The sequence below is a fragment of the Seriola aureovittata genome, chromosome 12 (genome assembly GCF_021018895.1).
Source record: "Seriola aureovittata isolate HTS-2021-v1 ecotype China chromosome 12, ASM2101889v1, whole genome shotgun sequence".
NCBI classification, from domain to species: domain Eukaryota; kingdom Metazoa; phylum Chordata; class Actinopteri; order Carangiformes; family Carangidae; genus Seriola; species Seriola aureovittata.
Genome location: NC_079375.1, coordinates 5432702 through 5447419, shown reverse-complemented (window position 1 = coordinate 5447419; position 14718 = coordinate 5432702). Strand labels below are relative to the sequence as shown.

Here is a 14718-nt window from a genome sequence, read left to right as displayed (position 1 = left end):
ACGAGCCATAGCATAAACTTAATTACAGTTAAACACATAATGTCTTTTAACAATTTTTCTATTTGTAACTCCCAGTTTGCAAATTTTCAATTAATGAATGAAGCTCTACATTTAGTAATGCCAGTGGAGTTGCCAGGACGTGGTTTGGGTAGATTACAGGCACACAGAGCTCACTACTGTCACACCAGAGAACAGGTTTCACATCCACAGTCCCACCTGTGGTTTAGGCCACAAAAACACTTCAGTTCAGTTTAAAGAGCCCATATTTTACACTTTTTCTGGTGTTATATTTGAAGTTTTGATATCCATAAGAAGATATATTTGGTTTTAAGTTCCAAAAACCATCTCTATGTAGGTTTAAACCTTTTCTCTCAGGCTTCTTTCTGTGGCTTTACTAACAGGTTGGTGAGCCAATCAGAAGTGAGGCTCTGAGCCTCGCTTTTACTGACACGTTCACTATCAACAACTTTGCAACTTGCCAAATAAGCAAATTATTTGAATCTATTAACATTGGGTTAATAGAAGATGTAATTCGCTCGCAATTGTTTCCCTAAAAGCATATTTGTATATAAACATAACAGGGTTGCCTGAAGATATCTTGAATATCATGTGTCCTTAAATATACAGATGCTGTGGGATGCCACTTATTCAAAGTCTATAAATTTTTGCTTTGTCATGAGCTAGTTGCACATTGAAAAACCCCATCCCAGACTTAGGGTTAAACATGTGCCCCTGATATCTTAAGCACACAAAGCAGAAGGTGGAATGACTGGGTTAAGCTTGTTGTGACTATGACACTGATTAACATACAAAGGCATTTGCATAGGAAGTGCAAGCCATGCCTTAATCAAGAAAGGTCACATTATTTGAGTGCACATAAGGGCGGTCAGTGTGTCAACCCTCTGAATGATTATTTAAAGATTAATTATTCCAAGGAGGACATTTTGTCATCTCTGAGTTATGGCCATTCAGTTTCCTCAGTCTTAACACCTAAATGTTGAACAATGATTTTCAGTAGTTGTGTCCAAGGAATCATTGAGGTAAGTTTCATATCCTGTGTTGCTTTGGTGGTTCAATAATTCATGAGTCAAATCAGAGCAAAGAGAAGAGGCCTAGAGGGGAGTCTAACAGAGCTCAGTGATTCACTGGTGTGAAAAGCTGCTGCTGCTGTACAATAGGAAGTTGTCACCTTCAAACCATGAATGGAAAAAGTTGCAGAATTTGTGATCTGAGCACAACAACTATCAGTCTGTGATCTTTGCAGAAAAGAGAGGTTGTCATGTTTGATGCAAGCGAACAGTAGGTGACCATGTAACATCTCAGAGAGAATGTACAATGCTGAGCACAGAGTGAGCTGAAGTATTGAAGAATACTGAAGTGAGCGTATGCAGCGGGTCCTGTTAGACAGACAGCTGATGAAAGTTATGTCCCCACAACCGTTTTTCACCTTCAGCTTGTTGCTGTTTTCATCGTTTCGTTTCATAAGAAGAGTGTTGTCAGTTTGGAGCTTGTGGGGGAGCAGAGGTGACGTCTGGATATGCTGTAGATGACAGGAGGAGGAGGAGGAATGAAAAACAACACAGAGAAAAAAACACACAAAGACACACAAAAAAAAAAAACAGAAGGCCTGGCATGAGCAGGGTAGAGTGCGTGCCATGGTTCCCAAAGGATGTCTCGGTTTTGAGTGAAGTGTTTCGCCAGCTATAGGATGGATTGTCATGAAATTTGGTAGTGATATTTATGGTTCCCCAGAGGATGAATCTCAGGGACTTCACTGATTCCTTGATTTTTCGTGTAGTGCCAGCGGCTGGCCAAAGTTTTCACTTTTATAGTGAAATATCTCAACATTAACTCATTTGATTGGAACAAATTTTGGTTCAGATATTCATGATACCCACCTTTCATGAAGCACCATCATCAGGTCAAAATTTTAGCTGGAGCAATACTTTGGTTTAATACCTGCAAAAGTAATGACCATCAGTGTTCATTGCACTTTGTGCTTACTGCGAATTAACATGTGCTAACTTGTTAAGCATGCTAACATCAGCGTTTAGCTCGAAGCAATGCTTTACCTGCTGTCTCGCAGGTCTGCTAGCATGGCTGTAGACTTAGTCTTGTTTATTAAGAATGGACATTGTGAAAATATCAACATTGATGACACCAATACTGATGGCGTTAGTCTGTTAACATTAGATGTCTAAAATGTAAATGTAATCCTAATGTCATTCTCTGTTTTGATGTTGACAGGAGGCACAGCGTCCAGGCAGAAGGGCTTTCGGGGCTGTATTCGCTCTCTGCAGCTGAACGGCGTCACCCTGGACCTGGAGGAGAGGGCGAAGATCACGCCCGGGGTTCGACCCGGCTGCCCGGGTCACTGCAGCAGCTACGGCTCGCTCTGCCAGAACCAGGGCCGCTGTGTGGAGAGGGTCAACGGCTTCCACTGTGACTGTGGCCTGTCAGCCTACACCGGAGTCTTCTGCCATACAGGTACACATACAAATACACACACACACTTATAGAGTTGCTTATTTACACCTTCAGAAGACAAAGAAATCTTATCTTTCACTAGGAGTCATGTTTTTGTCCACCTGATGAATGTAAGTCCAATATTCACACTGGTGTTGGCTCTGTTTTGGTCTCCACCAGCTACTAATAAAAATATCTGGCTCTTCCAGATCCACTTTCTTCATCAGCTATTCGGTAACGTTGTCTCTCTGTTGTTTGGTGATGGGCAGGTAGTGCACAGTGGCTTTATCCGTGCTTTGATTTTTTTTTCACTGAAAACTGCTGCCTGTTATTAACGAGTTGATGAGAACACTGTGACTGAACCAGAACTCTAAAGGTGTCACATAACCAAAACAACAAGCTTAAAGAGTGGAGAATTTGTCACTACAAGGATTCTTTGAAATCATAGTTATTTAATTCATCATTAATATAAAAATATTGATTAGTGGAGCTTTAGTTAATGTCAGATTACCTCTCCGCTGTTGATGCTATATGCTGAAAATACTGGTAACAGTCAAATTATTGCCAAAATATTGTTTAAATACTGATCTTCCCACTTGATCTTTATGCATAACCTTTTTGAGGCTCATATTTATCTTTGAGAATGTTGAAGTGCCTGCTTCTTCGATTTCCATTGGTTAGAACCTTTCTATCCGAAATCACTGACGCACAAATGTCCGGCTCGTTTGTTGGACGTGGTTTACTGATAGGCTTCAAACATGTCTGTCAAACAATTATTACTTAAATAAACCAAATACCAGACTCAAGACAGCCAGTTCTTCTGACCACTGGAAGAGCAAAAGACTCTGACGTTCACAACACAATGAATGTGTGAAACTGATCACTTCCAAAATCAAATTCAACAAATGTGAAAGACGAAAGTACAAACTTTGTGCAGCCAAGGAGACTTTTTAAAGCGTAAAGTATTTGATATTCAACAGATGGATTTTGGGTGGAGTAAGCTTCAATGGTGCCATCTGCCTTGACCTCCTTCTAGGAGACCTGTCCAACCCCTTTACAACATGCTGCACTGTGTCATTTCATGCCTCCGTCCCCTCGCCTCTGCTTTACACTTACTGTAGTTAGTTTATATATCTCAGCAGCCAAGGTTACAGCTGTTTTGATTGTGTGTGTCAGCTTGTACTTCCTTTGAGGGGAGAACAAAAGAGTCAGCGCAGGAACATTCCTGACTTCTAATGACTCTTTTACAAAACATAGGCAGTTATAATTTTGAAGCTCATACAGAAATAAAAATGAGTGTGAGTGAGAGTAACAGCAGCCTCCATGTATGGGCTTTTATCTGCTGCTGTTTAAAGTTTAAGGGCTTTTACTGCACTTCACACTCATCATGAAGTACTTAGCTGCCATGTGACATCAAAGGTCTGATGCTGTTTAATGTGTCGGTGTCTATTTTAGTCATTTGTTTGATGTTAACTCTGTGACAATGTGTCATCACATTGATCTTTTAGCCCTCCATGAGTTCAATAACTTAAGTGAGTTCAGCCGTCTCTACTTTTTGAAAAGGACTCTCTTAACCCTCCAACTACCAAATACTGATATCCACTGTACATTTTCATCTTCCCTGTCATGTTGATACACACTTTGTCAATTCATTTTGAGTCACATTAACTCCCTCTAATTGTGTTACATATCTTAAAAAGTCATCTCTGTTTCCTGGTGGTAAACTAAAGCAAGAACTCAGCAGTCCTCAAGACTGTTTCCTGTAATTAGAAATGACTAAAACATTTCAACCTGCTGCAGATATTTTGAGAACAGCTTTTTATTCTCTCACTAACTAATGAAAAGTTGTGTGGATGCCACAGCCTCCCTAGGAAGTTAATTAAAGTTTCAAAACTCAAACGATCTAAATATATGTACATTTAGTGGCAAAATTTAGCATCTTGAGGCATCCAGAAAAAAAGTGTTTCAAAGCAGAGTGTGGTCATGTAGAGTAGAAACTCATTCTCTAGTCCTGGTTAATGCTTTAGCCATATGAGAGAAGATTAACCAGTGACATTATTGGAAATTGATGAATTGTTGAAGCCATTAAAAGGTGCTTCTGAAATATGATAATTTTCCTTCTTTTCTCTGTTTCTGGAACAAAATGAAGCCCTTAGGGCTCTGCCTTTTGATCAGTATTACTGTCATCAATCTTAAAATTTTATCGACTAAAGAATTACCTGAGTAATGGAAGAAAAAAATGATCATATGATTTAGTGTTTTGAAAGATGGCATCAAGGTGACATTTTCATTTTTAAAACAGAAAATAAATGGGCTAGGCTTCTCCAGGCTGCACGTAAGCAAACATTTTTGTCTGGGATTGATTCTTTAACACCAATGTTACTTGTACCCACTACTAAAATATTTTGTATAAAGTAATTATACATCAAGTTGTTTGTGATGTATGGAAAATGTCTGATTGCCATTTAATGCTTCAGAATATGTCATCTGTAATCACAGTTAAGATTAATATATTTTTAGAGAGACTGTCATGTAACGTTGTAATTTAATTAGTGTGTAACTATTCACTACACACTTAAAACTCTGTTTGTCAGCAAAATAATGAATAATCCTATCTGTAAATCATTTATCTCCTTCCAGAGGTTTCGGCCATCTTTAAGTCAGGGACATCCGTCAGCTACACCTTCAAGGAGCCGTACGAGTTAATCAGGAACAGCAGCGCCCTGCCGTCCTCCATCTACTCTGACATGACGCTGAGAGGAGAGAACGTCTCTCTGAGCTTCAGGACGAACCAGAGTCCGGCTCTGCTGCTCTACGTCACCTCCTACTACAGAGAGTACCTGGCCCTGCTCATCAACAAGCACGGTGAGCAGGACATAGGGCTTTTATTTTGAAGGTGGTTTGTTTGGTTGGTGTTCAGACCTGAGGTGGAGTGGCCTGTTTTAAATGTAATTCTTCTTCCTTTTTAATGGCCTCATGAACTCTTGTTTTGTTTTCCCTGGGAGCTTTTTATACATAATTTTAATGCTTCTTGTAGAACTTTTGTACTTAAAGTTTCTCCTCCTCTTTATCTAAGTTTCTAAGAAGTTTAGTGCTCATCCCTCCTCCTCCTTTCTTCACCTACTGTACAATTTTCCTCTCATCCTGTTTTTACCCAGTCTTACCTCTAATTACTCCCCTTTGCCTTTTGTTCGCTCCTCTCCTTTTTATCTACTGTTTGCAAATCTCAGATTATGAGTCTCTTGGAGAGTTTCCTTTTCGTCTTTCCTTGTCTTCCTCCCTCAACTTTTTTTAAGTGACTTTCCTCTCCTCACATCTCCTCCCAGACTCTCATCTTACCTCTCCTCCCCTCTCCATCTCATCATCTCTCCCATTCCTGTCATCTCCTCATGATATCGACCTCTCCTCCTCCTCCTCCTCCTCCTCCTCCTCTACCTCTCTCCTTCCTCCTCGTCCTTTGCTCTGCAGCTTTACCAGATCTATCAGGATCTGTCAGACCTTTCCTCTCTCTGGATTCACCCCGTCAGCCTCTACTGCCTTTTAATCTGTCCAGCTGGGCCGGCTATTGTGTTTTGTCTCCGGCTGAAAAAAGAAAGTGCTCTCTGGTTTTACCGGTGAGACCTGATGAGTGATGCTGAGGGAATAAAGGTTTGGTGGGATGTTAATGTAGCCGGTCAATGTGCTGCTGAATAAAACAGCAGAAAACTCACTCATGTGTTTTAGAAACTTTTGAGTCAAATAATTATGTTGAGAGTTTGGCTTTTAAGAGTAGTAGGAGGCACTTTGAATTTTAAATTACATTTTCACCGTCCAGGAGTCTAATAAAACCGGCACTTGCTGCTAAATTAGCTGTAAATGGAATATTTTTGGTGTTAATGACTCAAAGCTGAAGGACAGCAGAGCGTTAAGGTTTCGTGGTGACCGTGGACTGGTCAGGTAAATGTTCTTAAACTGAAGCGTCCAATTCAATCCCTGAGAGCTTTCTCTTGTTTCCCCTGAGTCGGCGTATTTCTTCTTACCCTTGACTGCAGTTATACCTCCTCAGCCCAAACAAAACCTTTTTACTCAAGGCTTCTTCTCAACAGTAAATAAAGAGCAGCAGCAGGTATCTGGAGGTCCTTCTACACATTCTCTGTACCTGTGTAGAAAAACAGTTAGTGAGTTGTAATCCCAAGCTTTTTAATTTAGTTATATTTTTATCAGTTTTGGTTTACTTTTAAAATACTTTTTTTTCTCCTCTCCTTTCGCTGAACTCTGAAAACATCAGAGGGTTTTTGTTAAATCTGCACTTGAACATTAGGAGAATTATTTAGATTTAATTAGATTAGTTCTGTTATTGATAGGGAATTAGCTCTTATCCCCTTAATATAAAATAAGTTCTTAGTTAACAGAGCGACCGCTTCTTTAAAATATTCAGATTTATCTTTGAAGGATTAAAAACGTGTTTATCCTTTTAGCCAAGATTACGAGGCAGAACAAGGCCATTCTCAGGTGGAGAAAACTTTACCTAGAAAGTAGCATGTTTGAAATGATGGTGATGTTTTAAGCTGAAATCGTGGCTCTGAATGTTATGTTTTCATCTGAAATGCAACCCCGTGGTTTCATGTGTGTTGTGTGTGAAGATGAGCTGGAGGTGCGGTACAAGCTGGACAGCAACAGAGAAGCTGAAGTGTTGAGGAGCAGAGTGAGGAGTCTGGCCAACGGACAACTTCACACTGTGACCATCAGGAGACTGACAGACTCCGTGTCTGTGCAGGTAACACACACATGACAGTGATTATTTATACTCTTTATAAGTTTATAATGTATACGTCCATCAGTTAAAGGCATTAAGCATTTTCTTTTACCACTAGGATTCATAAAAACTCAAAAGAAAATGTGTCAGTATACAAAACAAAATAGTTTTGGCTCATGTGTTTGCAAACATTTATGTGGACATCCAACAGACTTAGAGTATTATTTCTGGCCATCTTACATATGTAAATCCAGTATTCATTCTCCTTTTGGCTTTGGTTTGGTCTCCATGATCCAGCTCAACAAAATATCTGGCTTTGTAGCTGCACTTTCTTCACCAGCCTCCCACTAACTTTGCCTGTCTGCTGTCTGGAACTGGGCAGGAAACATTAGCTCAACTTGTCTTGTGATTTGCCAGAAGCAGCCACCTAACAAGAAATGAGAGCTCTGGAAAGCTGCAAAGTCGAGTGTTAGTTCTTAGTGCATCCAGCACTGAAAGTAGCTGCTTCACATTTCACAAGGTCAATTCCTAATAACTATGATATGAAAGATATAACTTAATGCAGATTTCAAGACAGGAAATGTCCAGTCTTACACTACAGAACCACTGTAGGACGGACTACAGAAATGTCTCTGCTTGATGGCCTTTTGAATAATGTAATCTGTTAGCATGAGAATATTTCAGCCACTTCTTGCTTCCATCTAACTGACTGAATCAATATGCTACAACTTTAATCAGTACATCTGCCAACAACAGACACATAACATCCTGCAACTCACTCACAGTAACTGTGGCCTGATGGCACTTTAGTAACACTTTAATTTAAGATTTATAAGCAGTATATGGACATTTGATAAATGGTTTATAACACACTATAATGTACCTGTTCACAGACATATTTAAATATTAATTAATCCACACTTTCAGAAAACTTCTCCTATGAAGAGATACTTTATATTACAGCTTCGTTTTACTCTGTTATCATTAATAATATGTTTATGCAGCAGCCTCCACGTGTGGGTGGAAGAATAATATTTGTGGACAAATACATCTATAAACTGTAAACCCTGTACTAAATGTTTATATTCTGATTATAAATGCTAAATAGGAGGACTAGTTAAGTGTTACCATATGTTTTTGGGCTTTCTATCTGTTTCATCTGAACTTACACAAACAGATTTGTACATTGTGTTGTATGTTGGCCTGCGAGTGTTATAAAGCCACAGCTGCTGCGTTTGTGTTTTGCTCTCCTCTTTCACGCTGCAGCGTGTGTAGACAACATGTAAAGATGCTTAACATGAACTTTTTTTTCCCATGTCGCCAATCTCAAGGGTAAATCCAAGGATGCACATACAGATGCACACACAGGCAGTCCCATCTACCCCACTTTGTGTGTTGTGTATTGTGATATTCCCCTTTATAATAAAACCTCAGTCAGCATTTTACTTTCAGCCACCAGCAGCTGCTGGCCTGGACGCAGCCACAACAGGTCACCAGGGACAGACTCCACATTAAAACAGCTCCAGATGAAATATGAAGCATCTTAATCGTATCTGGATCTACTGAATCTCTTATCTTGTTAACAGAAGCTTCAGATGATATATGAGGTTAACTTCATCCAACCAGTTTCCAGCAGCCTGAACGTCTGTATAATTATCAACACAGTGAGATAAATAACAAGGTGACCTCGTCTTGCATGGGTGCCGCCTCCTGAGTCACTGTGTTGTGGGGCTCCAGTGAAATATGAGATGCATCTCATCTTATCATTTTCCATTATACCGAATCGTTTTATCTTTAGGAGCATGCTGAGAAGGCATAACATGGCATCTCAACGAAGATCTGAAAGATATCGCAACAAACATTTACAATAGATTTACATAAAAACTGGTCCCCAAAAGATAAATCCTAATGTTTCTGGTGCACATTTATACTCCCCACAGAATGGATTCTTCATGAGCTTTTCTTTGTTCTGTTCTCAGGCCAAATTTCATCTTTACATGGAAGATATCTACTGCTGAGATTTTATGATGCTACACTTGGGGACTTTGGTATTAGAAAACAAAGTTTGGAGGAAATTAATTCAAGAATCTCTTCTTTCAGATAAACCAAAATGCCAGAGAGGACTTCAACCTGACATCTGACGGAGAATTTAACGCCATCAAGTCTCTGGTGTTGGGCACAGTGCACGGTAAGTGAGGAGGAAGTACAGTAAGAGCAGAGACAAGGCCAGAAGTCAAAATATAAGAACTACTTTAGCATGAAGCTGGATCCACCCACATATGGTAGCTCTCTATTATATTTGTGTTTAATTTCATAAGAGTTCAGGGTTTAGGATTAAGAGTCTAAAATAAAAGTGGAGTACAGGAGGTCATATGGCAGCTGCAGGGACTGAACATAAGCTATTGATGATAAAGAATCTCTAATAAGAAGTAGTCCAAACAATAACCTACTAAACAAGACAAAAAAGATCAAGTGTGATTTTGTCGTGATTTTCTAAAAGACTATACTCGGCTCAGCTCCACTTGTAATTTCTTATCTTTATGTGAAACTAATGTAAGTTGTGTTCGTCAATTTTCTTTCTGTCCATATTTGAACTGTAGATCTAAGTGACACAACATAAACTTAACAAATTTAATGCATCTGTCATTTTGTAGTTTCCCATTTCTCATGAGTGAAAATCAGATAACTAATGATAATAGCAAAATCCAGATGCAAATCTGTTTAAAATGCTTTCTTACTCCCCCAACTTTGCATATTTTACTTCACGTAATACTACACCAATGCGGGTTTCAAGCTAGATGTCCTTATCCTCAGATGTCCACCTTTCACTTTCTATCATAACCAGGGGAGATAAATAAAGGAGAACAAAATGATAGCCAGCTTTAAGAAGCCTTTGGACAAGTATGAATGTGTTCAGAATCAGAGAGTGCAGAGTTAAACCAGGAGGATGCACTCCTGTAACGCACCTGCACAGATCTGAAGCCTGGAAAGAAAGATCCTCCCCTCTAAGAAGGTTAAACCACATCTTCATTGAGCTGCTGTTTTAAGTCCTGGACAGGGACGTGTAACAGAGTCGGAGTGAAACAGTAATTGGCTCTGTCATGACTTATTCATGTTCTCTCTGAGCGGATCCATCAGAGACACACTCAGATATAAGCTGTTAATAACATGAGGGGCTGAGAGGCCGCAGGCGGCAGTCATAGCTCTCTGATGAAATCGAGTCACAGCAACACACTGTCAATTTAAAAGGAACCAACCAGGCTATTAGTCGTTAAACATGAGTCAGGTATTTGAAATAGCCTTCACCAGATGCATCCATCAGGTGACACCAAATACTGACCATGAGAAAATGATTAATTTGCACAGATATAGAATATATCTGTATGTGTTGATTTGTTTTATTCAAGCACCCCTTTACTATAATATATATATAAACGTGTGTGCAGTGTAAGAAAACATGCACTCTAGTGTATGTTAGTGTCATGTGGGATTCTAAATTAATTTTTAAAGATTTATTTATTTATTTAATTCTGTTTTAGAAGAATTCAGGAGATTCTCAGTCAGTTCCGAACATGCATGTATTTTCATTTATTCATTTCCTGGGATTTTTGCTCTGCTGGTGCAGGAAAAATGTAATTACTTGCATTTCTGAGCATAACAATTAAATTTTCATTGGCTGCTTTATTTCCAAAGGTTAGTCTTCGGTTTGGGCCTTTAAATATCCATATGTATGAAAATCTAGCGTTAGATAGTTTAGTAACAAATACCAATTCTCTGATTATCTTTCGTCTTTTTGGATGTAAATCCTCAGTGAGTAACTCAGTGGGTGTAGCACAGTGTGTTTGAACCCCGGTCCTCATCTCTGTCAAACCAGAGGAGGCAGATCAGGATCAGAAAAGCAGCAGGAAAGTGGATTTACTGTCGTTCCCTGCCAACCCTATCATCCATCAGCCTAAGTAATGGACCCGGAAGGAATACAGAGAGACGGAGAGGGGGAGAGAGGTGATGGAGTGAGTGGTGGATCAGCTGAGCGGAGCTTACAGGCTGCAGTAATGTTTCCTGCCCGCTCTCGTCAACATGCAGATGTGTCCCGGTAAAAACCATAGTCACCTCTCAGTCATCTGACAGTGATGCAGCCGGTTTCTGTGGTAATGTTGTTTTTCCACAGCTGCCGTTTACACTGCTGTGAAGGAGTGGAGGTGAATAATGAAGGGATTTAAGTCAATAAAATGAACAGAGAGGGCGAGAGTGCACATCTGTCTCGTGGAGTGATAGATGGAGACTGAAGGCTGGAATCACTGACAGTCTGTCTACTGTAATGAGGGTGTGTGAGGTTATGTGTGTGTGCTAATGATTAGAATCAATGTACTGCCACTGTTCTCCTACTGTGATAACAGGATGGTGTGCAGCTGAGTCAATGTACCTGTCAGTGTATGACATGATCCATTGGGCCAAATCATTCTAACTATTGAGTGTAGCCTCTAGATGAAAGGTCAAAAGTTCATTTAACAATACAGATAAATTCTACTTCATTCTTGAGCACTGTCTCTGTTATTTAAGGGTTCCAGTTAGCTAACGTGTGCTCTGGAAAGCATTGCAAATTTCCTCCTGTCAGTGTCTCAAATTATGATGCAGGTCACTGCACTTGCATTCAATAAATTGTCATACATTTTGAAAAATACGGTTATTCATTATCTTGCCAAATAGAGGAGAAGATCAATACCACTCTCATGTCTATCCAGCAAATAGGATGACAGTGCCAGCAGCCAATTAGCATAGCTTAGCATAAAGACTGGAAACAGGGAGAAACAGCTAGCCAGGCGATGAAATAATCCAACGTAACCCCTGTGAAACCACAATGTGTCGACGTAACACTTGAACAAACAACATGAGTTAAGAGGCACTAGTAGGCAGATTTTGATACTTTGGACATAGACAGACTTGTTTTTAAGCTGAGCTTAGCTAACCAGCTGCTGGCTCTAGCCTCATATTAAGTGTATAGATATCGAAATATTTTGTCTTCTTGTCTCTTCTTGTTTGCATTAGATTATTAAACTTGTTTAAACGTAAAATATTATATAATTTTTTTGCAGCGATACACGTGACAAGAGAGAAGAAAGAAGTCTGACAGGTGGATTACATGGTTGTCTCAAGAGAAACTACACAAGACAAAAACAAAACTTTTTTTCTTTTTTTTTATTCTGTTACTTGATCAAAAACTTCCTTCTCATTTTTCTCTCTTCAGATTCTGCAGAGTTGGATCCAGACCTGGCCAGGGTCGCGTCTCTGGGCTTTACCGGCTGTCTGTCCGTGGTCCACTTTAACTCCATCACTCCTCTGAAAGCTGCTCTGCTCCATCCAAACACCAGTCCTGTCGTCATCACTGGATCTTTAGTGCAGTCCAACTGTGGTTCCTCAGCTTCAGCCAATCCCTACGCAGCAGAGAACACTCACCACCTGTCAGGTAAGAGGGGGGGCCCCGGTGGCTCCCTTCTTTTCTGTCACATTAAAAAACAGCATACAGGATGTCCCAAATTTTTTGCAATTTGCCCTTTAATAAAAGCCATAACACGCTGCTACACCAGAAAGACTTTAGGAAGTCAGGTGATGGTATAAAGAGCGACAAAGTCTGTGCAGGTAGTGGCGTTTGACTCCAGTGTGAAACCAAAGGTTGATTCTTTCTTATTTTTAGACTTATTTCGTTAGTATTCCAAAAAAGATCATGGTTTGGCTGGGTACACCCTGGGCAGATCGCCAGTCCATCATAGGGCTGACATACAGAGACAAACAACCAGTCACACACACATTCACACCTATGGTTGCATGTCTTTGGACTGTGGGAGGAAGCTGGAGTACCCGGGGAGAAGCCATGCAGACACCGGGAGAACATACAAACTCCACATAGAAAGGCCCCAGGCCTGGGGTTCAAACTTCTTGCTGTGAGGCTAAAGCGCTAACCACTGTACCGCCCCAAACTTAAACCTGCAATATCCAATTTTTTGGCCACTTTTTACAAGAATAAATAACAATATTATTCATTTAGAGTCATGTTTGAGTCCACCTGATGAGTATACTTTCAATATTAATTCCTTTTTTTGGTCTCCATTAACTCCTGAGAGAAATATGTGGCTCTTTACCTGTTCATAGCTCGTGTCTAACTGTGTCTGTCTGTTGTTTGGGGAGGAGCAGGTTATGGACAGTGGGTTTTTAGAGCTTTTTGTTAACAATAAAATTGCAGGCTGGGCAGCTAACAGTGTTCTGACACTCATTCTAAAGATCTACAGATTGACACATAGTTATTATAAAAATACTGATTATAGCCTCTTTAAATAAAGTGAAAACCGGGAGCTGCAGGTGATCATTCCAGCATAGAGTATATATAATCAAGCTGCCATGTGTAGTCTGCTGCAACTTGGATGAGACAAGGTGCTTTCATACAGAATACACACAGGATGGTGAGTGGGACAGGGGTCAATAGGGGATAGTGAATCTTTGCCCCAGGGCCCCCTAAAGTTAATCTGACCATTGCTGTAAAGTTGTTTGAGTAAAAAAAGGCTCCATTTTGCATCCCCAAAATGCACTGGAAGGAAGGAAGTAAACTCCCGCGTATCAACCATAGTACTGTAGTTCACAACCAAGAGGAGTTAAATTCATTCATTATTATTTGACATCATAACTGATGAGAAAAGATATTCAGGGGATGTTTTTGTTTTCTTATTTTATATGTCACTGCTCTTTGTTGTAAATATTTCTGACCCTTTTTTAACATTATGTTTAAGTAAATGTTTAATAGTAGGTTGGCTAACAAAAAGACAACAAAAGAATGAAAATTAAATGTTGAACTGTCACCTTGAGAATAATGAGTGCATAGAAATCAGTGTGCATATGTCACATCCTTTTTCTCCCCTCTGTTTCTGTGTGTATATGTTCTTGGTGAGAGTAGCTTTTTCTGTGTAGTGTATAATGGGCTCATTAAGTATGTACACCTTGTTGAGGACACTCATGACAAAGTGCTTGATGAGATAATTAATTTGGACCACGGATGGGAGTTTTCAGTGGCATTTCTTTCCTAGGACTGTTCTCATCCAGCTTCATGTTGCTGTAATAGAGCTGCTGCTTTAATCCCTGTCTGCTCTGGATGATGATGCTGTGATCATGTCTTTAAATTTCTGTTCTTGTCTCTGATCTGTTTATTTGCTCTTATTTTCTCTTATTCTCTTCTCATATTTCCTCTCTCATGTAATAATTTCTGCATTTCTGTCTTTGTCCACAACTTTCCTCTTCTAATTCTTTGAGCCCTTTGGTTTTTTTCTTCTTGCCCTTATTCCCTTCTTTTTTTCTACCTTTTTCTTTCTCTGTTGTAGACCAGTCTGGTTCAGTGGGTTCAGGTCAACCTTTAGTCAATGCCATCAGGACTGACTCGGCTCTGATTGGAGGTACTGAACTGTTTCACCATCTCTCACTGTACTGAAACCTGTCATCTTGTTTCACTATGTTTGCATTGGACTTGTCTCAGA

The 14718-nt window shown here is 39.8% G+C and overlaps 1 protein-coding gene across 1 annotated transcript in view; it reads left to right on the top strand.

Moving 5' to 3' along the window:
* Positions 1–14718, top strand: part of LOC130179051 (contactin-associated protein-like 4) — a 107304-nt gene that overhangs the window by 87011 nt on the left and 5575 nt on the right. Inside the window, 6 exon segments of the mRNA XM_056391765.1 lie at positions 2248–2487; positions 5107–5331; positions 7089–7222; positions 9302–9389; positions 12447–12665; positions 14566–14637. Coding sequence (XP_056247740.1) covers positions 2248–2487; positions 5107–5331; positions 7089–7222; positions 9302–9389; positions 12447–12665; positions 14566–14637 — 978 coding nt within the window.